Source organism: Candoia aspera, chromosome 3 (genome assembly GCF_035149785.1).
Source record: "Candoia aspera isolate rCanAsp1 chromosome 3, rCanAsp1.hap2, whole genome shotgun sequence".
NCBI lineage: Eukaryota > Metazoa > Chordata > Lepidosauria > Squamata > Boidae > Candoia > Candoia aspera.
The window spans coordinates 103,839,218-103,864,794 of NC_086155.1; the positions used below are offsets into that span (position 1 = coordinate 103,839,218).

Genomic DNA, 25,577 nt, shown 5'->3' on the forward strand with positions numbered 1-25,577 from the left:
CTTCAACAGCTGTTGGTAAATGCCTGGACAATATGCACTAGGATTGCTCCTATCCGTAGTATGGACACAGGTGAGAATGCAGACGTGATGATGTGTATTACTGTATCAGACTTAGTGGTGATAGAGATGTAACCTTGTCAGAAATCTGCCCAGCTGTGTCTCAGGTCTTATAGCAGCCTGATGCCAAGGTCAGGGAGGAAGGATTATGGTAAATGTGTGGGAGATTCTTACAGTGATGTGGGGACTGCCTTGGGGGTGACTGGATGTGAGTGCTTGTGCATGGAATTTTGTTGCTGATGCAAGCTAGGACCCCATTTGGTGTACCAACTCCCTAGATGATCAGCAGTGCCCCTCCACAAGCTGCTGGATCTCATCTCAGGTTTTCATTGCCATGCTTACTGCATCCACAGATTCTCACCTGGCAGCCCTGTTCAAAATTACCCTCACCCTTTTAAGGGAAGATGGGTGCAACATACCTGCAGGCAAATTGGATGGATTTGTAATTTCTTGGTGGATATACCCACTCTGGTTTGGATACCAGTTGGGTAGACTCAGTGGTTATGGTCTTGTGATGTAAACTGGGATTCTTGAGCTTCAGGCAGCTTTGTAGGTGTGAGCAGCTGTATCCAAGAGGTAATTGTTTCTTTGAGGGAGGAGATAATGCTACTTAATTTGGAGGAGGTGGTAATGTGCTGTTTCTTGAATAAGCCATCCTTGGGCCCAGCAGAGTTTTGCCAACTTTTGCCAAGTTTTCAACCATCTGTTTCTAGGAAACATTAATGAGAAGGTAGAGGAGAATCAACTGAAGAGGATCATAGAGCAAGTGGATTATTTGGATCCTTGTCAGTTAGGATTCAAGCCTGGTCATGAAGCACAAATGGCATTGGTGGCTTTTGTGGATGACCGTGGTCAGCTTCTTAATCAGTGAAATACACCTCTCTTGGTTTTGTTAATGCAGTGGGTCTTCTTGTAATTGTTTGTTTGTGAGTTGATGAATCTAATTTGGGACCCTCAACACACCCTGACATACATTTTGCATATAGTTATAATATAATTGATGCACAGACATACCTGTCCATATCTACAGAAACATAAAAATGAAAAAAAAAAAGATGGTTTGAGTTCAGTAACTTGCTTTCTTTATTTGAGGGAACAGACTCCATCATGCGGTTTCTAGCATTCTTCTCCTATGTTACTGCCTAGCTAACCATCCTAGAACAAGAGTTTAGTTCTCCTTTTGTTTGTTTGTTTGTATGCTTGTCAGGGTGGCAGCAGTTACTTGAATCATTTCCGTGTCATGTACCTTCAGACCAACAATTCCTTTCTATAACCATATAGCAGGTTTATCACCTGAATCAATTTCCTTTCCCAATGCAGCCTAAGTATATTGTGAGCTTAATTATACACACCATATCTGTGTTCAGGGATCCTGCTGCCGAGTTGTTGGGGTGTGAATTTGTATATGTTACATTAAGTCAGAAAGATAAACTAGGGTTTCAGAGTTGTTGCCAAATGGACAGGGGTGTTTTTTTTTTTCTGCCTTTGAGTTAATGTGACTCCTGGTAACTGGCTGGACTAGTCCCTGCAGTTTTCTTGGCAAGATTTTTGGAAGTGGCTTGCCGCTGCCTTCTTCCTAGGGCAGAGAGAGAATACCTGGCCTAAGGTCACCCAGCTGGCTTTGGCCTAAGACAGGACTAGAATTCACAGTCTCCCAGTTCATAGCCTGATGCCTTAACCGCATTATAAATGTAAATTAATAAACTCCTGTTGGTATATCAGTCACCCTGCTGCCCAGCAGAATCCCTATTTGACCTAAACGTGACCTAGTCTTTGGACTGGTGTTGGAATGCCCTCCACTGTTGGTGTTCGGTGAGTATAGCCCTCACACTCAGGAGTTTCTGGCCTCCATGATGACCATGGTCTTGTTCCAATTAAGTCTGGCCCTTACACACGTAGGCAGACACATTTTAGATTTTATCTTTGCCTTGGAGCAGTTGTGCAGTGATCTGGATACAGAGAAATTACATATAGTCCTCTGCCATGGTCAGATCACTTCCTGGCCTGGGTGAGATTGACACTTATGAGCTCTGTGGGAAGAACTTAACAATTAAGATGGTCTGCCCAAGGTACATAATGAATCCAGACAGTTTCTGGTGGGGCATGTGAAGGTTATCAGCAATTCTATGAGCAGTTGTACTGAGTGCTTGGTTGCACTGTGTAATCAAGAAGTGACTTGGGCATTTGATGAAATTGCTCCCAAGCAGCCTCTCTCTGTGTGCTGATCTCAGATGGCACTTTGGTTTACAGTGGAACTTCTGGAGATGAAATGACAGAAGCGAGACCTAGAATGCTGATGGAGAAAGGTGAGAAGTGAACCTTAGAGAGCACAAGTATAAACTTAAGTTCATAACTATATCATGGTTATAAGAGAGGCAAAATGACTTTACTTATTACCTTGCTTATTGTGTTGTGGGGGAGCTGTTGGCATATCTTTTTATGGTCCTATAATACTATCCTGTGGCCTAAAGTAAATGGAAATATGTATTGATAGGCCTAATGTAAAGAAAACAAGAGTTTCAAGAAAAAATCCCATTACTATAGGGCACTGTGGGATTCTAGAGCGTGCATGCCAATTGTTTTTCCGCCAATTGTTTCAATAGGAATAGTTGCCTTACTATTAATTAGAACCACAGTAAAGAAACATAGCTTTATCTCATGGCATAGATTACATTTTATGTAAAATGAACCAACATTTTGAATCAATAGATGACTTTCCATTTTTAAAAAATATTTCAAGTTGAAATTCATCACCCATCACTTTTGTAGTTGTTCATGAAGCCCTAAAGTATTGTTGAGAATAAAATATTAAAGCAGCAAGTTTTTGACATATGAAATGATCTTTGTGACTGAATTATAATTGTTTTTTTCATTAGAATCACAGAAAGGAATATAATAAGCAGAACATTTTTTTGAACTTGTTTAGATGCAAACTGACATCATGTTCTGAAAAATGTCAAGATACATTTAAATGAAGACAGATTTTATGAAGAACACTTAATAGTGTCTGGAGAGTATAATATTTCAGGCATTCAGAATATGCTGGTATGAAGCTCAGCTAAAGGCAGAAAACATTTTATTTGCTGTCATTACATGGCTCATTTGCTATTCTGTCAAAGACACACCCTGTATTGTTATGCCCTGTGCTTTCTAATGTTAAAGACAGAAGTTTTGGGACCACCTGATTTCAGAGGTGCAGCTTCCTCTCTTCCTTCAACATTCCTAGCATTGGTTTTAACTAGTAAACAAGAGGTGACAACAATTACCTTACACATAATTAACCAATTTCGGGTCTGAAGTGTAATTGTGACTGTCAAACACAATTAGTGATCAGCTCAGTTTGCTTCATGGGGAGGGACTAGGGTCCAACCAGAGGTAGAAAAAAAGGCAACATTTTTCTGAAACATTTTTTAAATGAAAGAGTTTTCCTGTAAGTCTATACTATATGTGTATTTACATTCAGTAAACTTTCTACAAGGACTCTTCTGCTGTTTGTTATCAGAATTGTAATAATATGCATGGAGCTCCAAAATAAAACCAACAGTAGCTTTGAAAGAGGGACAGGTAGTGGGAAGGATCTGAATTGTTACAAAGACAGCTAGAGGGAGAACCAATTTTGGGCAGTGCAGTTTGTACCAACTGCCCTTTAAGACAACTATTATTTGTAATTAATGTGAAAATGCTTTGTTGGGAGAATTATTTACTTTGGATGTTTGGGGTGTTTTACCCAGCTTCTGCTCATCTTGTATCAAAGTACCCACTTTGTATTGTGGCCTTCCACCACAACCCGTAGCTGAAAATTCAGGTGGCTCCCACCCTTATGACATTTAGGGAACTGTTGAAAACCTGGTTGTTCTCCCAAGCCTTGGGATAGGGTGGGTGTGAAGCCCCTTTTAGTTATGCTAAGTTACATTTGCCTGTGGCTGTTGTGTATTGTTCTTTCAATTGGCCAGGTTCTTTTTTTCCCCTTATGTTTATGTATATTGTTTTTGTTTTTATCTGGAAGCTATCCAGTCCTTGAGCAGTTGGGTGGCCACAAAATTGAATAAAACAAGAAAGAAAGAAAAATGCAAAATGTGGCTCTTGGTTGCTGAAAGGTTATCCCTGATTCAGAACATTCCTATACCACGTAGTTCTATATGGAAGTATATCTAAGGTATATCTTAAACCTTTAAGTTAATTACTTAGAATTTCACCTCAACAGATTCCAATTTATTAGCAATAAATAATAGTTGTGTTCTCATTACATTTTGTAAATAGAAATATTTGCTATTAGACTACTAGAATCAGGCAAAAATTACTTATAACCCTGTAACATTTTTATAATCCATTTTTAGCCTTGCCAAACTCTGATAGTTATATGACTGGCTGAATATTAATTGTAGGGTTATTGAGCTGGGAATGTAATATTTGAGCAATAGTGGATATAGATATTTATACCTTTTTTTTTACCATATAAATAATTATATCTCATGGGAGCTATTTGTATATGTGCAAAGAGCTTGTTGAATTCCCAGTATACTTAAAAGAAACAATTTGGTTTTGTGCTGGGATCAGGTTATAGCAAGACTTCAGGACAGCAATTAATTAGGAGAAACAGCAATGCTTGGATGTTCCCTTTTTGTTCATAGAGGATCTTGAATACCTTTGCTCATCTTGGAGTATCCTTGTGATCTTACAGTTGTGCTCATGAGTTTACAGAATTTGTAAGAATTTGTAAGAATTGCAGAATTTGTAAGATGTGGACCATTCTGTAAGCAAACATGAGTGATCACGCAAAGGCCATTTTTAAATTTGTAATGTGTTTCAAATTAAACTTTTAGGCATCACAGAATAGCACAATCACTAAATCACAAGCAGTAAAGGAAATAATAAAATGGTTCTGTTCAAAGGTTTGCTACCCTTAATTCTTAATATTGTATATTTCCCCTTTAGCATCAGTGATGGCTTGCAGTCTTTTGTGAGAGTTGTGAATGAGGCCCTTTATTTTCTCACATACCCTTGAGAAAATTTTTGCCCTTGCCACACAAATAACCATGTGTTATAATCAGTCTTGGCCAAAAGACCAGTTAAAGATCTGTAGCAATGTACAATTTTTCTTTTGAGGAAGCTTGTATGCTATTATTGTTTATTAAGTATATGGGCTTCCTAAGCAGTTTCTATAAACCCCACCCCAGAATGTAGATTAAAACATGTAATTAAAACATCAACAGGTTGAGGTAATCTAACTGAAGACTAAGATCCTGTCTGGCTGTTTTCAGGTGAACCTTTTAATGTGTGTTATCAGTTGTTCATTATGACAATTTCATTAGGCAACCAGTTGACAGGATAGCCCCGTTTTTAATCTTAATTTGACTTTTTAAAAAAAGCAATGCTTTTGAGGACAAAGAACCAAATCAGAAATACATTTCTCAAAGTGTAGATTTTGTTTCTGTGGATGTGTGGAGGCGGGGTGACCAGATTGCTCCAGTACACATGGGGTTTTTAATTTGTACTAAAATTCCAAGATTTCAAAATTCTATAGATCTGTCATTTTTAAATTCATTCCTCACTTCTTTCCATTGATCTCTTAATCTGTCCCAGAGGAGAAGGAATGTGGGCAATTTACTGAAAGCATACCTTTTTTTTTTTTTTTGCACTTTTTAATCTACCTAAAAATATGCCTATGTAGCAACACTGATTTTGAGAGTGGAAAGAAGTACACAGAGCAATTGCCAATCTTCTGGCAGAAAATATCTGAACCATGGATAATTTCTTTATACATTAATCAAATTTAAGATTGCTTTATGAATAACAACTTTTCTTATTCAACATCCTAGGAATAACTATATCATGCTGTTATGAAATTTCAGAATATTCGCTTAATTTTTTCAGTTGCATATGCAGGTATAGAAAACGTCTGCATCTATTCTTGTAACTACTGTTGTATTTGGAGGAATCAATTGGAAGAGGTTGGAAGGAAAGGGAGATTTGAGTGAAAAAAACTTGTACATGCTGTCATGAACTGCCCACTGATGTGGATGGAATATGATACATTTATTCCAATACACTTTAAAAAATTAGAATTTATTATAATAATTCTGCAGAGAACAAAAACCTGGAATTCAATAATATAATATGCAAGGTAGTTTGTATCTGGACAGAGATGCCGTAGAAGACAGGATTCAATTTTGTTAGTGAGCTTTCTTTTTTATATAATTTTTGCATAATTCAGTTGTCCTCTTCAGGTATTTTATTGTTCAACCATGATTGGATTTTAATTCTGTAAGAGCTTATAATTGTATTTGAGTTACTGTCTTTTTAAAAGAAGATGGAGCTAAAATTGTTGTGAAGGCATTGGACAGTGTATTTAATGTGTCTGTCATTATATTTTAACCTCTCATTTGGGATACATGACACCTCTTTTATGCCTGGCTACAATTTAGAAGTACATCTCTTGACATTGTGTATAAAGAAATAAGTGGGATAGAGGCAAGACTGAATTAATGATGTTAGCAAATGGTATTCCCTGCATTTCCATTCCATTTGGAATACAGCTTTCAAACTTGTAGACCTTTGGAGTACCATTGCCAGTGACAGCTAGTCAAGATCTGATTGTACCGTGAGTCAAGCTATGCTTTTTATTGAAAAATACAGCATATTGAGGCAGGAATAGTAACACTGGGCTGTCCCTTTGAGTGAACCAATGAGGGTTCACTGCCCAATGCCTGATCATTGTTATTACCTCAGTCTCTTCCAAGAGTGCAGACATAGGATTTATCAGATCTTTTGAATTTATTTGGAATCTATCTGTCATGTAATATTTCAGATGCATCTTTACACAGGGGATATGGACACATAGCTAGCTGTTCAGTGTATTAACGTACATTCCAGGGTTGGGACACCATAGGTAAGAGGACTTTCCAATCCAAAGAATGTTGAATAGAAAGCTTAATCTCATTAAAAGGTACATTTGCAAAATATTTACCCCATTTTTAAGGGCCACGGCTTCCATATACCAAGTGAGTCCAGGCTATTCCTAGGCAGAGTTTGGGTCTAAAAACTGGGAACCTTTATGTTTTTACGTGAGAACGTATTGATCAGAGCAGCTACTTATTGGAGTTCACACATCTATATACAGTTGGAACTGTCTGACTTGGTATAAAACAGCTTTGATCTAGATTTCATAGTTGCCACTTAATTTCACTTTAATAAGTGAACAAGCTTTCTGGCAGACATGCAGCAGTCCAACTTCTTGCTTTGATACATCGCTATGCTTTCCTTATTGCCCGTTAATAAAATGACAATAACAATTAGAAAAAGGGAGAAAAAACCATTAGAAGAGACAGAGGCAACCAAAAATAGTAACAGAGCTGAGATAAACATCCACAAAAATACTGACAAATTCAGTATTTTTAAACATATTTGTTTCAGTATTTAACAAAAGGATCTTCATTTTTTATCAGTAGATACAAATTTGTAGAATAACTTGAAACGTTCTGAGCTCAAAATAGCTAAACGTGTATGTTCAAAGTATTTTGCTTTAAGCTCAAAAAATTGGCTATTTTGAGCTGTGTTATTTCAAATGTTCTGGGCTGTTTCAAGCACTGTATCTGGAGTTTTGTTTCGTGTGTGTGTGTGTGTGTTTTCCCTAGCTTACAGTACAGCAGCAAGAAATATCTCCCTGCTTCTATTGACTTAAACTAGATGGAACAACGTGAGTGGTAGGGTATACTTACTCAAGCACATAGCACAGGGCTGAAGGACTGTTGCGGATTTTATTGAATTGCTGGAGAAAGAACACTTCAGCAAAGGATCGTTACCTTGTCGTGGTGCTGGAGCTTGAGCACCTCAATGATGCCATGAGCTAAACCATGAAGGGCCACCCAAGACGGGAAGGTCATGACAGAGAGGTCAGACTAAATGCGATCCCTGGGGAAGGTAATGGCAACCCACCCCAGTATTCTTGCCATGAAAACTAAATGGATCAGTACAACCAGAGATATGTCGGTATACCATCGGAAGATGAGACCCCCAGGTCGGAAGATGGTCAAAATGCTACTGGGGAGGAACAGAGGATGAGCTCAACTAGCCCCAGACGTGATGACGCAGCTAGCTCAAAGCCGAAAGGACGGCTAGCGGCCGACGGTGCTGGTGGTGAACGGCGAATCCAATGTTCTAAGGATCAACACACCATCGGAACCTGGAATGTAAGATCTATGAGCCAGGGCAAATTGGATGTGGTTATTGGTGAGATGTCAAGATTAAAGATAGACATTCTGGGCGTCAGTGAACTGAAATGGACTGGAATGGGCCACTTCACATCAAATGACCACCAGATCTACTACTGTGGACAAGAGGACCACAGAAGAAATGGAGTAGCCTTCATAATTAATAGTAAAGTGGCTAAAGCAGTGCTTGGATACAACCCAAAAAATGACAGAATGATCTCAATTCGAATTCAGGGCAAGCCATCTAACATCACAGTGATCCAAATATACGCCCCAACCACAAATGCTGAAGAAGCTGAAGTAGAGCAGTTCTATGAGGATCTGCAGCACCTACTGGACAACACGCCTAAAAGAGATGTTATTTTCATCACAGGAGACTGGAATGCTAAGGTGGGCAGTCAAATGACACCTGGAATTACAGGTAAGTATGGCCTGGGAGAACAAAATGAAGCAGGACATAGGCTGATAGAATTTTGCCAAGACAATTCACTCTGCAGAACAAACACTCTCTTCCAACAACCTAAGAGACGGCTTTATACATGGACTTCACCAGATGGACAACACCGAAATCAGATTGATTACATCCTTTGCAGCCAAAGGTGGCAGACATCTGTACAGTCAGTAAAAACAAGGCCTGGAGCTGACTGTAGTTCAGATCACGAACTTCTTCTTGCACAATTTAGGATCAGACTAAAGAGATTAGGGAAGACCCACAGATCAGCTAGATATGAGCTCACTAATATTCCTAAGGAATATGCAGTGGAGGTGAAGAATAGATTTAAGGGACTGGACTAGTAGGTAGGGTCCCGGAAGAACTCTGGACAGAAGTTGGCAGCATTGTTCAGGAGGCGGCAACAAAATACATCCCAAAGAAAGAGAAAACCAAGAAGGCAAAATGGCTGTCTGCTGAGACACTAGAAGTAGCCCAAGAAAGAAGGAAAGCAAAAGGCAACAGTGATAGGGGGAGATATGCCCAATTAAATGCAAAATTCCAGAGGTTAGCCAGAAGAGATAAGGAATTATTTTTAAACAAGCAATGCGCGGAAGTGGAAGAAGACAATAGAATAGGAAGGACAAGAGACCTCTTCCAGAAAATTAGAAACATTGGAGGTAAATTCCGGCAAAAATGGGTATGATCAAAAACAAAGATGGCAAGGACCTAACAGAAGAAGAAGAGATCAAGAAAAGGTGGCAAGAATATACAGAAGACCTGTATAGGAAGGATAACAATATCGGGGATAGCTTTGACGGTGTGGTCAGTGAGCTAGAGCCAGACATCCTGAAGAGTGAGGTTGAGTGGGCCTTTAGAAGCATTGCCAATAACAAGGCAGCAGGAGACGACGGCATCCCAGCTGAACTGTTCAAAATCTTGCAAGATGATGCTGTCAAGGTAATGCATGCTATATGCCAGCAAATTTGGAAAACACAAGAATGGCCATCAGATTGGAAAAAATCAACTTATATCCCCATACCAAAAAAGGGAAACACTAAAGAATGTTCAAACTATCGAACAGTGGCACTCATTTCACATGGCAGTAAGGTAATGCTCAAGATCCTGCAAGGTAGACTTCAGCAGTTCATGGAGCGAGAATTGCCAGATGTACAAGCTGGGTTTAGAAAAGGCAGAGGAACTAGAGACCAAATTGCCAATATCCGCTGGATAATGGAAAAAGCCAGGGAGTTTCAGAAAAACATCTATTTCTGTTTTATTGACTATTCTAAAGCCTTTGACTGTGTGGACCATAACAAATGGTGGCAAGTTCTTAGCAGTATGGGGATACCAAGTCATCTTGTCTGCCTCCTGAAGAATCTGTATAACGACCAAGTAGCAACAGTAAGAACAGACCACGGAACAACGGACTGGTTTAAGATTGGGAAAGGAGTACGGCAGGGCTGTATACTCTCACCCTACCTATTCAACTTGTATGCAGAACACATTATGCGACAAGCTGGGCTTGAGGAATCCAAGGCTGGAGTTCAAATCTCTGGAAGAAACATTAACAATCTCAGATATGCAGATGATACCACTTTGATGGCTGAAAGTGAAGAGGAACTGAGGAGCCTTATGATGAAGGTGAATGAAGAAAGTGCAAAAGCTGGCTTGCAGCTAAACCTCAAAAAAACCAAGATTATGGCAACCAGCTTGATTGATAACTGGCAAATAGAGGGAGAAAATGTAGAAGCAGTGAAAGACTTTGTATTCCTAGGTGCAAAGATTACTGCAGATGCTGACTGCAGTCAGGAAATCAGAAGACGCTTAATCCTTGGGAGAAGAGCAATGACAAATCTCGATAAAATAGTTAAGAGCAGAGACATCACACTGACAACAAAGGCCCGCATAGTTAAAGCAATGGTGTTCCCTGTAGTAACATATGGCTGCGAGAGCTGGACCATAAGGAAGGCTGAGCGAAGGAAGATCGATGCTTTTGAACTGTGGTGTTGGAGGAAAATTCTGAGGGTGCCTTGGACTGCAAGAAGATCCAACCAGTCCATCCTCCAGGAAATAAAGCCAGACTGCTCACTTGAGGGAATGATATTAAAGGCAAAACTGAAATACTTTGGCCACATAATGAGAAGACAGGACACCCTGGAGAAGATGCTGATGCTAGGGAGAGTGGAAGGCAAAAGGAAGAGGGGCCGACCAAGGGCAAGATGGATGGATGATATTCTAGAGGTGACGGACTCGTCCCTGGGGGTGCTGGGGGTGTTGATGACCGACAGGAAGCTCTGGCGTGGGCTGGTCCATGAAGTCATGAAGAGTCGGAAGCGACTAAACAAATAAACAACAACAGGAGAAAGAACACCAAAGCCTCCTAGCACCCTCATCAAGGGGTGACCTGGTTGAGAGGGGCACTTCTGCAGGAGTATTTAGTGGCCAGATCCTAAAAAGCACCCCTCAACCAACTATACAACCATGGATTCTCTCAACCCCTCCCACTTACTGTCATCAAGCAGCAAGGGACCCACACTCTTCCCCACCCTACCTACCTGGAACAATCCCAGGCTCCTCATCCCACCACACACACATCCAGTGCTCACCCAGGGGGAGCCAAACATATTGCTAAAGCCAGTCCTGACTACTTCCTCCAAACTAGCACAAAGTTCTTCAGTCCAAAGATGGAAAGTCCAGCTTCAGCACATTGCAGTCCTCCAGGTAAAGATGACAACAACTCTGGAACAAGCCACCCATCCAAACCAGCATGGCATCCCACTCCATTCTCCTTAAGTCTGGTAATCACATGGCAAAGGCATAATAGAGACTGAAAGTAAAGGATTGCTCTGATGTTTACTAGCAACAAGCAGTTCAGTCTTGGTAGAATTTAGTCTGAGCTTGTTATGTCCACCCTTCCTCACCACCTCTGATTCAGAACTTGCATGACATCTCCGCCTTGGCCCAGGATAGCTATGTGTCATGCGCTGCCTACCTCCGAGTAATACACAGACGCTGATTCCGTGAAACAGGCTCTGGTTTATTCACAGTGTAGATACAGTATAGGAAAAAAGCTGAGAGTGACAGGAGCGCGCCGGTGCGGGGTTTAAATACCCCGCGCCGGTCAGCGCCCCCTCACTCGCGGTTACGTCACCCCCCTTTGTCCAACACGCTGTCCTGCCGGTAGGTGAGGGGTTGCGAGGCCCCGCTGGCGTTCCGGGATCGCCCATCATCGGTTTCCCTATTCCTCCGGTGATTGCTGTCAGCTGGGCGATCTCCGTTGCGTTAGCGCTAACAGCTTGGGTGTGCCTCGCGATCCGCTTAGCCATTGTCTCTTGTCCTTCAGTCTTTGTAAGTTGATGGCTACTTATCTTGAACCCCTTCCCCTGTTTCCTTGTTATTGTCATGTGTGCCATTGCGCTGATGTCTTCAGCTCAACGGCACTCATGACATACTGCCCCCTGTCCGAATAGTGCCCCCCCCCGGTTTTCTGGTTTTTTACCAGGAGAGCTGTCAAAATGGTTTTTTTTTTTTTTTTTTGAATTTCCCGCCGGAGTGTTTTTCGCCCCTCCCTTTGTTCCGCCCTCTACCACGTGTCTCTCTAGGGTGTGTTCTTAGTGCGCATGCCCAGGTCACACCCTGGGCGTGCGCATGCTCCGGCCACACCCTGTTTGTTTGGCTCAGTTCGACGAGGAGAGAGGCGTGGCTGGTCGGGTGCTTATCAGCTCCAGGTAGGGCCCTTATTTTTTATTCTAAGTGCGTCGCCTTTGTTATGTGTGCTCCTGGGCGTTGCCCCCAGGATGCACTGTTGACTTGCTTGCCACTCCCCCGTGGGCCCGGGGCGGGGGGAGGGTGCTGGCGACCGCTTGTTACTGCCTCGTGGGCCCGGGGCGGGGGGGGGGTGAGTCCCGGGGGGGAGGTCCACCCAAGTTGCGGGCTTGGGGGGGCCCTTTCCCTTGGGGCACGGTAGGCGGGGGGGCCCCGCGGGGGAGGGGTTATGCAGGTGACGGTTTGCTAGTCTTGGTTTTGGCTTGTCGGGGTATGCCCGGTGAAAAGCCCGGGTCAGGTCAGGCGCGTTAACGTTGTGCGCCGCCACCCATTCTGGGTGGGGGAAGTGTTTCCACCTGACCAAATAGTGTAAAGTTCCCCGTTGCCTGCGAGAGTCGAGTATGTCCCTTACGTCAAAGTGATGTTGCCCGTCGATCATCACCGGTGAGGGCAGTGGCGTGCTTGGGTGCCATCGAGAGGTGGTTGCCGGTTTCAGGAGGCTGGTGTGGAACACCGGGTGGAGTCTCCGTAGGTTGTGTGGCAGGTCCAAGCGTATTGCCACCGGGTTCACTATCTGCGTGACTCGGAACGGCCCGATGTACTTAGGCCCCAGTTTTTTCGAGGGTTGGGGTGACTTTAGGAATTTGGTGGATAGGTAGACCATATCCCCCGCCTGGAACGTCGGTTGTTGGCGCCGGTGCTTGTCGGCCTGCTCTTTGTAGGCCGCCTGTGCATCCTTCAGCGCTGCCGTGATTATTGGCCACGATTCCGCAATCTTCCGTCCTCAGTCGCTAGCGTCCACCTGGGGTTCCGGGGGTTGTGGTAGCTCCGGTATGGGGACGAAGTCGCACCCCGAGACTACCTCGAACGGAGTTTTCCCCGTGCTCGTGTGGACGGCGTTGTTATATGCGACTTCGGCGAACGGGAGCAGTTCGGCCCAGTCGTCTTGATGATAGTTGGTATATGAGCGTATGAATTGCTCTAGGGTGGCATTGAGGACCTCTGTGGCTCCGTCCGTCTGGGGGTGCCAGGCAGTGGATAGGGCCTGTTGGGTCCCCGTCAGCTTTAGGAAGGCCCGCCAGAATTTAGAAGTGAACTGTGTGCCCCTGTCGGTGACCACACGTGCGGGACATCCGTGTAACCTGTACACGTGGATGAGGAAGAGTTTGGCTAGTTGTTGTGCGGACGGGACCGACGTGCAGGGGATGAAGTGGGCCTGTTTCGAGAAATAATCCTTCACCACCCAAATGGCCGTTTTCTTCTGGCTGGGTGGGAGGTCCACTATAAAATCCATGGAGATTTCCTCCCATGGGCGGGAGGGTTCTGCCACCTGTTGTAAAAGCCCCGCGGGTTTGCCTGGTGCCCGTTTGGCCCTGGCGCACGTTGGGCAGGACGCTACGTATGCTTTCACGTCTCGTCTTAGCGCGGGCCACCAGAATTGACGCCTTGTTAGGTGTAGGGTCTTAAGGAACCCAAAGTGTCCCGCTTGCTTGGCGTCGTGGGATCTATGCAAGATCGCTTGGCGTTGCGAGTCCGGGACATAGATTCTGCCTTCCCCCCATGCCAGGTCCTGTGCCATCGTTACCTTGTCGGGGTTTGCCAGGAACCAGGGGTCGGTTTTGAGGGCGGCGGCGAGGTCCGTGCGTCTCCCCCCTGGTAGTTGCGGTTGGCGTCGTCTGGTCACAGGTTGTCCCACCGTCGGTTGCGCCGTAGAGTCGAGCTGCCTCCGAGCGCCGCTCCGGGTGGTCATGGCCATCCCCAGTTGCGAGGCAGATAGGACCGTCCCAATGGTGTCTGGGGTGGGCTCTTCGTCTTGGGGCAGTCGGGAAAGGGCGTCGGCCAGGAAGTTCTTTTTACCCGGCATGAACTTCAGCTGGAAGTTGAAGCGGCTGAAGAATTGGGCCCATCGGACCTGTTTTGGGCTGAGGCGTCTGGGCGTTCGGAGGGCCTCGAGGTTCCGGTGGTCGGTCCAGACCTCGAATGGTTGGGTGGCTCCCTCGAGTAGGTGTCTCCATGTTTCTAGCGCCGATTTTACCGCGAAGGCTTCTTTCTCCCAGACGTGCCATCGCCTTTCTGTCTCGGAAAATTTCCTCGACAGGTAGGCGCATGGTTTCAGGAGTCCTGTGGGGTCCTTTTGGAGTAGGATGGCCCCCAGGGAGAAGTCTGAGGCGTCGGCTTGGACCACGAATGGCCGTTCTGGGTCCGGGTGTGCGAGGATTGGCTCCGTGGTGAACAGTGCTTTCAACTTGTTGAATGCGGTCTGGCACGTGGGAGTCCAATTCAATACTGTGCCCGGGTTCTTGGCGCGTCGGGTGTCCCCCACCCCTTTGGTTTTGAGGAGGTCCGTTAGGGGGAGGGCTATCTCTGCGAACCCCTGGGCGAATGACCTGTAAAAATTCGCGAAGCCGAGGAAGCTCTGGAGTTGGCGTCTGTTGCGGGGGCGTTCCCAGTTCAGCACCGCCTCGACTTTTGCGGGGTCCATTTCTATGCCGTCTCCGGAGATTCGGTACCCCAGGTAGTCTAGGCGCGCTTTATGGAATTTGCACTTTGTGGGTTTGGCATAGAGCTGCGCCCTTCTGAGTTTGTCGAGGACTTGCCTGACTAGGGTCACATGTTCCTTGTGCGTTTTAGTGTAGATAAGGACGTCGTCTATGTAGACAAGGACCCCTTTGAACAGGTGTTCATGCAGGACCTCATTGATGAGCTGCATAAACACCCCGGGGGCCCCCGCGAGTCCGAACGGCAGCACTTTGTACTGGAAGGCGCCTAGGGGGCAGTTGAATGCAGTCTTCCATTCGTCCCCCTCCCTGATTCGGATGCGGTAGTACGCCTCGCGAAGGTCCAGTTTGGAGAAGACTTTGCCCATGGACAGGTGGGCGAGCATGTCTTTCACCAGGGGTAAGGGGTATTTGTTGGACAGGGAAGCCGCGTTTAGGCCCCGGTAGTCGGTGCAGAGCCGTAGGGTGCCGTCTTTCTTCTCCCGGAATAAGACGGGGGCTCCGACCGGTGAGCATGCTGGCTCTATGAATCCCCTCTCTAGGTTTTTATCGATGAACTCCCGGAGGGTTGCCATCTCCTTCGGGGTCATCGAGTAGATCTTCGGTCTAGGTAAGGGGACGTCGGGCAGCAGGTCGATCCGACAGTCCGTCTTGCGGTGGGGGGTAGTTGGTCAGCTTCCGCCTCTCCGAAGACCTCGGAGAAGTCGGCGTATTGTTCCGGTAGGTCTGCTGTGGTAGCTGCGTTGTCCTGTGTAGTCGCCTCTGCTCGTCCCACAGTGGGGTTGGTTCTGCCCACCGGAACTGGTGCCCGATACTCGCCGTCGCCAAATGTGAAGGTGCGGGTCTCCCAGTCGATGCGCAGGTTGTTTGTCACGAGCCATGGCATTCCCAGGACTGCAATGGGTCGTCCGATGTGGGTGACGACGAACGATGTGCGTTCGGTGTGAGTGCCCATTTGCAGGGTGACCGGCTCAGTTTGCATCATGTCTTCCGTAGTTGTCATGAGGAAGGTGCGGTGCGCGTGTTCTGCTTTCCCCGCGAGGTGGATCCACCCGTGTAGAGTTTCTGGGTCGTCGCGGTAGAGGGCCCATTGAAGTACGTCGCGGTTGAGCCCCCTTTTGAACATTTCCAGCAGGGTGGTCTCTGACCAGTCGTTGACCTTCCCCGCGAGGGCTTTGAACTCGAGGGCGTAGTCCGGGACAGTGCGTGCGCCCTGTTTAAGTCTTTGGAGTGCGCTTTTCGCCCTCACTTTGGCTAGTGGGTCCTCGAAGTAGCTTTTCATCTCGTTGATGAAGGCGGGGAAGTTGGCGAGGGCGGGGGAGCTGGACTCGTACAGTTGGACGTACCAGTCCGCCGCCCGGTCTTGTAGTTTGATCGCCACGGCAGCGATCTTGTCCGCTTCGGAGTCGTAGGAGTGTCCGTGCCTCCCCATGAACTCCCTGGCGTTCGTGATGAAGAACGACAGTTTCGCGGGGTTTCCATCAAAGAAGATGGGGAAGTCCTTTGGGGCCCGGGCGTTTTGTGCGCCCCTTCCTCTCGCTTCCCGGCCTGTGGTGTCGTCCGCCTGGGCCGTTTGTTGACCTTCATTTGGCCCGTGGGGGTTCGGCGCTTCGCTCAGGGTGTGGACCTGTGCGGGGACGTCGTTGGGCGGCGCGGGGGGCATCAGCGACTGAAGCATGGTCCGGAGTTCCTTCAGTTGGGTCTCCATGGCCGCGGGTCTAGCTTGTGCGTCCTCATCCGCGCCGCCGCTGGGGCCGGTTCCGTCGGTGTGTCGGCGGGGGTGGGTTGCCGGTGGGGTTCAGTCTCTCTCGGCCGTTGGTCCGCTTCCTCCGCCGTCTGCTGGGTTGCTTCTTCGTCCTCCCCCGTGCTTACCGCCGTTGGGCTGCCGCTCCACGCCCGTTGCTGGGGTGCGATGTGGGGCGCGGGGTTCTCCGCTGGTCTCGGGAGGTATGTTGCTCCCTCCCGTGGCCGGGTTGCCTCCGTCGCCATCTCCCCTTGGGGTTGGAGCTGAGGCTCGGGTTGGGTCGGGTGGGCGTCCATGGCTCCGGGAGTCCGCGGTGCCTCTGGCCTCGATCGGTCCTCCTCTGCTTCTTGCCGTGCAGCTCGCCCCCCTTGTCCGCGTTGCGCCGGCCTCATCTTCCTGGTCTTCTCGCCGTCTACTCCTCCCGCGGCTCGTTATCGTCCGGTGGGGCTCGGCGAGGCTGAGTTTATGACTCTCAGCTTTATGTCATGCGCTGCCTACCTCCGAGTAATACACAGACGCTGATTCCGTGAAACAGGCTCTGGTTTATTCGCAGTGTAGATACAGTATAGGAAAAAAGCTGAGAGTGACAGGAGCGCACCGGTGCGGGGTTTAAATACCCCGCGCCGGTCAGCGCCCCCTCACTCGCGGTTACGTCACCCCCCTTTGTCCAACACGCTGTCCTGCCGGTAGGTGAGGGGTTGCGAGGCCCCGCTGGCGTTCCGGGATCGCCCATCATCGGTTTCCCTATTCCTCCGGTGATTGCTGTCAGCTGGGCGATCTCCGTTGTGTTAGCGCTAACAGCTTGGGTGTGCCTCACGATCCGCTTAGCCATTGTCTCTTGTCCTTCAGTCTTTGTAAGTTGATGGCTACTTATCTTGAGCCCCTTCCCCTGTTTCCTTGTTATTGTCATGTGTGCCATTGCGCTGATGTCTTCAGCTCAACGGCACTCATGACACTATGTATAATTGGCTGTCATTGGCATATTGGTGACACTTTACCCTCCGCCAACAGATGATCTCTCCAACAGCTGCATGTATATGCTAAATAATATTGGGGTGAGGATCAAACCATGGAAAACCCCACAGTGAAGGTCCCAGGAGCTCAATTCCTGCTCTCCCACCACCAACAATTGAATCAAGAAATTTAGGTAGGAGCAGAACCACTGAAAAATGATGCCCTCAACTCAAGTGCTGCAGGTAGTCCAGAAGGATACTGTGCTCCACAAGTTGAGGCCCTAAAGCTCTCCTGCGCGTGTAACATGGAGCATTTTCTAATGTTGGTGTTGGTGTCTCCTCCCCAGCATTTAAGAGTCTGTCTAGATGGTACATTGTGTCCACAGCCTCCATGCCAGTCAAGCAAGTCACTGTGCAATCTACATACCCGTCATGAACTCATCTCTCCATATTTGTAACTATTAAATCTATTACTAGAATGCTGAATAGTTGCACACGCTCTATTCTTTTAAGGTATGTTTCAGAGGCTGAGTAACCTGGTTTCCTCACCTTATTGTAAAATTTGCACTTGCTTGACATTCAGCTGCTGGCTAAGACACTTCATTGCTGTCTTCCTCTTGTTCAGCTAATTTCAGTAATAATTTTCTGCACTTGTTTAACAATGCACTTGTTTAACAATACGGAATACTTAACAGCAATATGATTTCTGTCTAAAATGAAACTGGAAGTAAGGAGGCTTGGGGAATAACCAAGAGTGGACTTTATTGTGATCTCAGTTCAGTTCTAATAATGACAACAAATTCCTAGATTCATATGAGCTCAAAAGTATTTTATTATTATGTATACATATTTGGTATACAGGTCTAGCTGGTGGATCCTGGCGTTATAATTATAAGTTTGCTTTTCATTGCTGACAAGGCATGGTATGTTTCTGTGATCTTAAGTGTCACAACTAGGGTCTGAAAATGGTGGTGAGAGGGAAAAAATGATTCCACAGGATTATTCTTGAGCATGACCTGTATTGTTGCACAAATGAAAGGTGTAAACAAATATTACTGTGTTTGTCTTTCAGATATCAGAAAAGAAAGGAAAAGAAGGAAAAGCTGTATTTGGAGGTCCAGTTGTCAGCTCACTGTATCAAGAAGAAACCATCAGGTGAATCTGAGTGACATTTGTATGGTTCAGTGAGATTTTTTGTGGCTTACGGCATTTTTTCAGAATCTTAGGAAACTGGATGCTTTTCCTGTAAGATAAGAAATAACATAAAAGTACTTTCTAAACATATAGTTGTTTAATCAGTAGTTGTCTATATTGCCGGTACTAACTTATCCCTAATGTGAAATATTTGGTGTATCTGTATGTATGATACATGTATGTTTCTCAGTTTCAGTCATTAAAAACTGTATTTTGCAGAAGGATTGGGGGGAAATATTAAATAAGTACTGTAATGATTTTTAATGTTGTACCTCACTTTTATTTATAAGCTGTATTCAGGTTTTTTTTTGAATGGCATGTTCTAGCCAAAGCTGTAATGGTATATATCTAACTGGAAACCTCACTGGAAAATCAATTCAGACTTCTGATGTAAGCACTGATAAAATTGTATGGTAATTTTGTATTAACCTCTTAACAAAAGCGCTGTTTAAAGATTATGCTAAATGATGCATCTGGTCAAGAGAAATAAAGGAAGCATATAAGCAGTGTAAAACTGAGGTTACTAATTGAGGTCAGTTTTTGAAATTAAAAGAAAAATCTATGACGATTCAACATGAAAGTTATGGATAAATAAAGGAAGCTAAGAAACAGGAAATGTAGAGTACTTAAATAAGTAACATGTATCAGACAGACCATGCTTATTCTGTTAAACGTAATCAAACTTTGAGCTGAGATCAGCCATACAAGGTAGACCAGACTAAGAAATCAATGCCATGCAGGTCAGTACTGTTTTTATTGTAAAAGCTATAGTAACAGAATCTTACATGTCTGAATGTGCTTCCCCTTCCCTCCCTTTATCTTTGTGTGAGAACATTTTCTCAAGTTCCTTTTTGGACCTGGCCTCAGGCCCCTCTTATTTGACCATTGCTTTGCTAGCAGCTCTTCCTCCTGTCCTTCAAGGCCATTCCCTCTGTCTTCTATAGTTAGCAAAGGCATTTGTAAATTCAGCTTCAGATAAGGTCAATAGCATTATTGGTAGCATAGATGGTAAATGGGCATTTCTAGAATTTTGAGGCTGAGAACAGAGAACCCAATTGTTAATTCCCACATACCTCTGTTCTAGGCAAGGTGTTTGACTGGATGATGATTCTGTCGGTTTGTGTAAGTAAAACTCTTTCCTAGATTCCTAGCAGTTCAGTTCAAATTCAGACCTGGATTTGAAACAAAAGTTGGCTGTCCCCTGATACCTTTGTAGATAGATACCTCGCTGCTGAAAGTAGTCTGCTTGTAGACATTCTGCTGCTACCTGGATGTTCCTTGAAACTGAGGCTTGCAGATGCAGACATACCTATATCATCTGGGCTCTAGAAACCACCTGCTTTGCCTACGTTATATAAGGCAGGGGTCCCCAACCCCCGGGCTGCGGACTGGTACCGGTCCGTGGCCTGTTAGGAACCGAGCCACACAGCAGGAGGTGAGCGGTGGGCGAGTGAGCGAATTTACAGCCTGAGTATTTACAGCCGCTCCCCATCACTCGCATTACCGCCTGAGCTCCGCCTCCTGTCAGAGAAAGCAAGCCCATTGGCTGCTATCTCCAAACAGCACGAAGAAAAAATAATAAAAGGTCGGGAAAAAGAGGTGCTTGAATCATCCCGAAACCACCACCACCACCCCGGTCTGTGGAAAAATTGTCTTCCACGAAACTGGTCCCTGGTGCAAAAAAGGTTGGGAACCGCTGATATAAGGGATTGCCTTTGAAACTGGTTTGGAAACTGCAGGTAGTACAGTCCCAGAAAACAAGACGTTCATCTATTTCTGGCTGGTGTAAGTAAGGATTATGCCAGTCATACTCCTTCTGGACTAACAGGCATTTGCCGAAGGTTGCTGCTTTGCCAGAATGAGAAAAGCAGGGTCACATCACAAGATCCACCTTGTTTGTTCATGGAGTGCATGCGGTGTCACGGCACACATACAAAAGAGCTTCAGTCCTATTCCTTTGTTCTCCTGTTTACAGATGAATGATAAAATACATTCTATCTTTCTGGAGAAGACTGAGGCAGAATTGGAGTTGAAGACCTCTACCTTTTCTTTGCTGACCTGTTAACATTTTGCTATCTTCACTGAACACTGATGAGCAATACTGATTCTGTTTCTTTTATGCTGAACATAACTACAAAAGTCTCTTTGTTGTTCTTACTATCCTTCACTAGTTGAACTTTAGCTTTCCTGACATCTGCTTTACAATTCTGGGCTGTCTGAATCTTCCATTGTGATCTGTCCTCTTTCTATTTCCTGTACACATCCACTTTTATTTTCAGACCTCACTAAGCCTTTTTTTCAGTCACATTGGCTTGTTCTACTGTCTTTGGTTTATTTTCCTGATTGAAATGTTTGCAGTTGTGCTGTTAATTAGTTAGGTGCTGTTGAATTGGGCTTGACTCCTTGTAATTGCATAGGTAAATGCTTATCTTATATTGTCTTTAGAAAATACCTTGGAGCTCTTTCTGTCATTTCTTTGATCCTTCCCACCTAATTATCCATTGTCCTCTTCTATTTTCTTCAACCTTACAAAGCATAATCATTTTTTCCAGTTCGACATCTGTTTACATCATGTCCAAAATATATGAGTTTCTGTTTGCTAATCATCATCCTGAAACAAAAGTCAATGTTTATTTGGTCCAGGATTGATTGTTCAGTTCTTATAATAACTGGCTCCAGATCCATAATTTGAAAAGGAATTTAAATCCATAATCTGAAAACTCCTTTACAGGAGTTACCATTTGGCTTCTGGATGCAATTCAAACTGCTGGAGGTCACCTATGATGACCTTCATGGCATAGGGCATGGTTATTTGAGGGACTGCCTGTCTCTGGTCATTTTTGCCCATCCAGTGAGATTGGGCAAAGTGGGTGTACTTTGGGCCCCATTGATCAAGCAGTGTCATCTGACAGGATTCAGGATGCATGCTTTTTCTCTTTTGCGATGTCTGCTCTCTGACATATTATCCCCCAGAAATCTGGATAGCTCCCACCCTGATGGCATTCAGGAAGCTATCAAAGACCTGACTATTCTTTCTAGCTTTAGGGCAAGGTCATGGTTGAGTGGGTTTCTTTTGATGGTTTTTCTTTTTTCTTTATTTCTTTATTTATTGGTTTATGGAGGAGCTGAGGGTTTCAAAGAGGGTTAAGAGATGCCTAGAGCGCTGCTGGAGGAAGACAAGAACCAAACCTGACCGAACACAAGCTAGAGCCGCAATTAAGGCCTACCTTGTGGCGATTAGAGCGGCGAAGCACCAGTACTTCTCTGCTCTTATTGCGTCCGCAGAATGCCGCCTGGCGGCCCTGTTTAAGATTACCCGATCCCTTTTGGGGAAAGGGGAGTCAGAAATCCATCTACAGGGCCACGCTGAGGAATTTTCGGGGCACCCGCAGGATAAAATTGCTCGGATCTGGACTGAGTTGGACTCCAAGCGTGAGACAGAGTTGGAAGAGATACCCAGGGAACATACATACCAGGTTATCTGGGACCAGTTCGATCCCATTGAACCCGAGGAAGTGGATCCTCTGGACTGTAAATGCTACCACTTGCCAATTAGATCCATGCCCCTCCTGGCTGGTGAAAGCAGCTTGGGAGGTGACCTGTGGCTGGGTCCAGGCAATGGTAAATACATCCTTGAGAGAGGGGGTGTTCCCAGCAGCCTTTAAGGAAGCACTGGTGCGCCCCCTCCTCAAGAAACCATCGCTGGACCCTACTATACTGGACAATTTTTACCCAGTCTCCCATCTCCCCTTTTTGGGGAAGGTGGTTGAGAAAGTGGTGGCTTTGCAGCTCCAGAGGATTCTGGATGAAACGGATTATCTAGACCCCTTTCAGTCAGGTTTCAGCTCCGGTTATGGGACGGAAATGGCATTGGTCGCACTTATGGATGACCTCTGGTGGGAGCAGGATGGAGGCAGTACATCTGTCCTTGCTCTTCTTGACCTCTCAGCGGCCTTCGATACCATCAACCATGGTATCCTTCTGGACCGACTTAGGGAGTTGAGGGTGGGCGGCATGGTTCTGCGCTGGTTCACCTCCTTCCTCCAGGATTGGTCCCAGTCGGTGTTGATAGGGAGCGAGAGATCCGGCCTGCGGCCACTACTTTGTGAGGTGCCGCAGGGTTTGGTACTCTCTCTACTCCTTTTTAACATTTACATGAAACCACTGAGTGAGATCATCTGTCACTACGGGGTGAGGTATCATCAATATGCAGATGATACCCAATTATACATCTCCATCCCGGGTGAAGTAAGTGATGCCGTGGCCACCCTTTCCAAGTGCCTGGGAGCTCTGGAGGCCTGGATGGGGGACAACAGGTTGCGGCTGAACCCAGGGAAGACGGAGTGGCTATGGATTAATGGCTCCTCGATTTCTGGGAAATTGTCATCTTTAGTTCTGGATGGGGTTGCACTGCCCCAGACAGACCCGGTGCGTAACTTGGGGGTCCTCCTGGACTCACGGCTCCTGCTCGAAGAGCAGGTGGCAGCCGTGGCTAGGAGGGCCTTTGTACAACTTCGTGTTGTGCGCCAGTTACGCCCCTTCCTGGAGCAAGAGGTCCTTCGAATGGTCACTCATGCCCTGGTTATCTCCTATATAGACTACTGCAATGCACTCTACATGGGGCTACCCTTGAAGAGTATCCGGAAGCTACAGCTGGTGCAAAATGCAGCTGCACGGACAATCTTGGGTTTCCCAAAATCAGCACATGTCACCCCTTTGCTCCACGAGCTGCATTGGTTGCCATTATGCTTCTGGGTCCAATTCAAGGTGTTGGTTATCACCTTTAAAGCCCTACATGGCACAGGTCCAGGTTACCTAAGGGACCGTCTCCTCCCCATCACATCAACCCATCCCTCCCGGTCACGCAGAGAGAGCATGCTATGGACTTTGCACTTTGAAGCAATCTGGCTTGGATTGCACTTCTCCATCTTCAGTTTCCTACTATATAGCTGATTTTATTCCAATGTTGTGTCAGTGATAGCCATGATATTCATGTGTAGAGTCTGTGTCAGTGTTACTTGAAGCAAATTTTGGAATAAACAATGGATTCTCTTTGCAAAACTCTATTAGCCTATGTTCTGCATTATTGGGTTTGTCCAATCCAAATCTCCTATAATTCCAGGTTCCTCCATTTCTGCAACTTTTGCATTTCAGTCATCTATTAGTTGTAGTGAAATATAGGCATGTAATAACCATTTCTGTTGTCTTTTCATTAATTTCTTGACTATTGGTATTTAATTAAAAGAACGTAAGCATCAATAAAAAATTTCCAAAGCAAAATTAATATGTGAAATAATTTCTATCCAAAGGGCAGCTGCTATAATTTCATAAGGCTAATGTGACTTTTTGAGCATCACCGTTTCATCAGTTAATGGAACTCACCAATTTATTCTTAAAAAGATTCATCAGCATGCAGTGCAAATTAAAAAAAAAACAAGTTTGCATTAACAATTTTAAATAAATAGAACTCTGACATATAGATAGCAAAATAGTCTTCCCCTAATATTTGTGTACTAGACATTCTGATTCCTTATTTTCTATGTCTGTTCTTAAACATGTAATTTGATATATTCATGAAAACTGCTTATAAATTGCTATTATATGCTTATTATTTTATAAAGAAGATATTAAATCTTCTGGTCATAGAGGGATTTCTGAGGCACTTAAGGATGCTACCAAATATCTCAATGCCAAAAAGCCTTTTAATTGAAGATTCTGGCACTCTGCATTTTCTGGTAATTGATACTTGGGTTGCAAATAACAATAAAAACCCTCCCTTCAGAATTCAGATTGTTCCAAGACAGCTTACAGGTAACATTAAAATGTATTAAAAAATCACAGTAAACATTACATTGACGTTTTAAAGTCATCCTAATCTTTCTTATAGAACAGTTACTGCTAAGCAACCATGCTCATCAAGTTGGAGATTAGGGTCTAGGTGGTCATTTTCCTTTCCTCTCTTCTAGAACCTTCATGAATTTATAGTTAAATTTCTTACAGCAGCAAAGGCAATGATGGAAAAAAATGTCAAATAACATTAGTGATTCTTAAAAATATGTCACATTCCTATTTTGAAAAATATTTGTCTGCTTAAAGTTTTGAACACTCTTATTAGATATTTTTTATAATCTAGAGGGGAACTGAATAAATAATCTGTTAAATAGGATCATGATATAGGCAAATTAAGGTATTGTAAAGATAAATTAAAGGAACATATATTGTGTACAATCTGCAATTCTTTTAAAAAGTATGGATAAAACTATTTCAGAATCAGTATTTCAGTGCTTACTTTATTTGCACAACTGTATTCTGTTTGTTTTCCTGTAGTTGTAATATAAAGATGGAAAGTAGAGGGAATGTGTAGAATATTTTAGAAATAGCAAAAGTCCTTAGTATACATTTAAGATCTATCACAACATTTTATATTCTCTACCCAGACTGAGAGGCAGATTTAAGTGAGTTGCTGAAAAGTGTTTCTTTTAGGACTTAAAGTATTCCTGAACCTTCCTCAGCAAAGTACAGGTAGTCCTTGCTTAACAGCCACAATTGGTAAAACCCAGATAAGACTTAACAGTTACGATTCATATCCCATTATGATTTTAAGAGGTACTAAGCAGGGTTGTCCTTTATCACCTTTAGTCTTCAAACTAACTATAGAAGCACTGGCAATAGCTCTTAGATCTAATAATCAGATTAACAGGATAAAAATGGGAGATAAGAAGG

At 44.8% G+C, this 25,577-nt stretch overlaps 1 protein-coding gene across 2 annotated transcripts in view; it reads left to right on the forward strand.

Annotated features, from left to right (window-relative positions):
* ACBD6 (acyl-CoA binding domain containing 6) overlaps positions 1–25,577 on the forward strand; it is a 138,291-nt gene that overhangs the window by 17,011 nt on the left and 95,703 nt on the right. For both annotated transcript variants that reach the window (XM_063298457.1, XM_063298458.1), the window contains exon 4: positions 18,733–18,815. In XM_063298457.1, the coding sequence (XP_063154527.1) occupies positions 18,733–18,815 (83 nt within the window). The remainder of the gene's footprint in view (positions 1–18,732; positions 18,816–25,577) is intronic.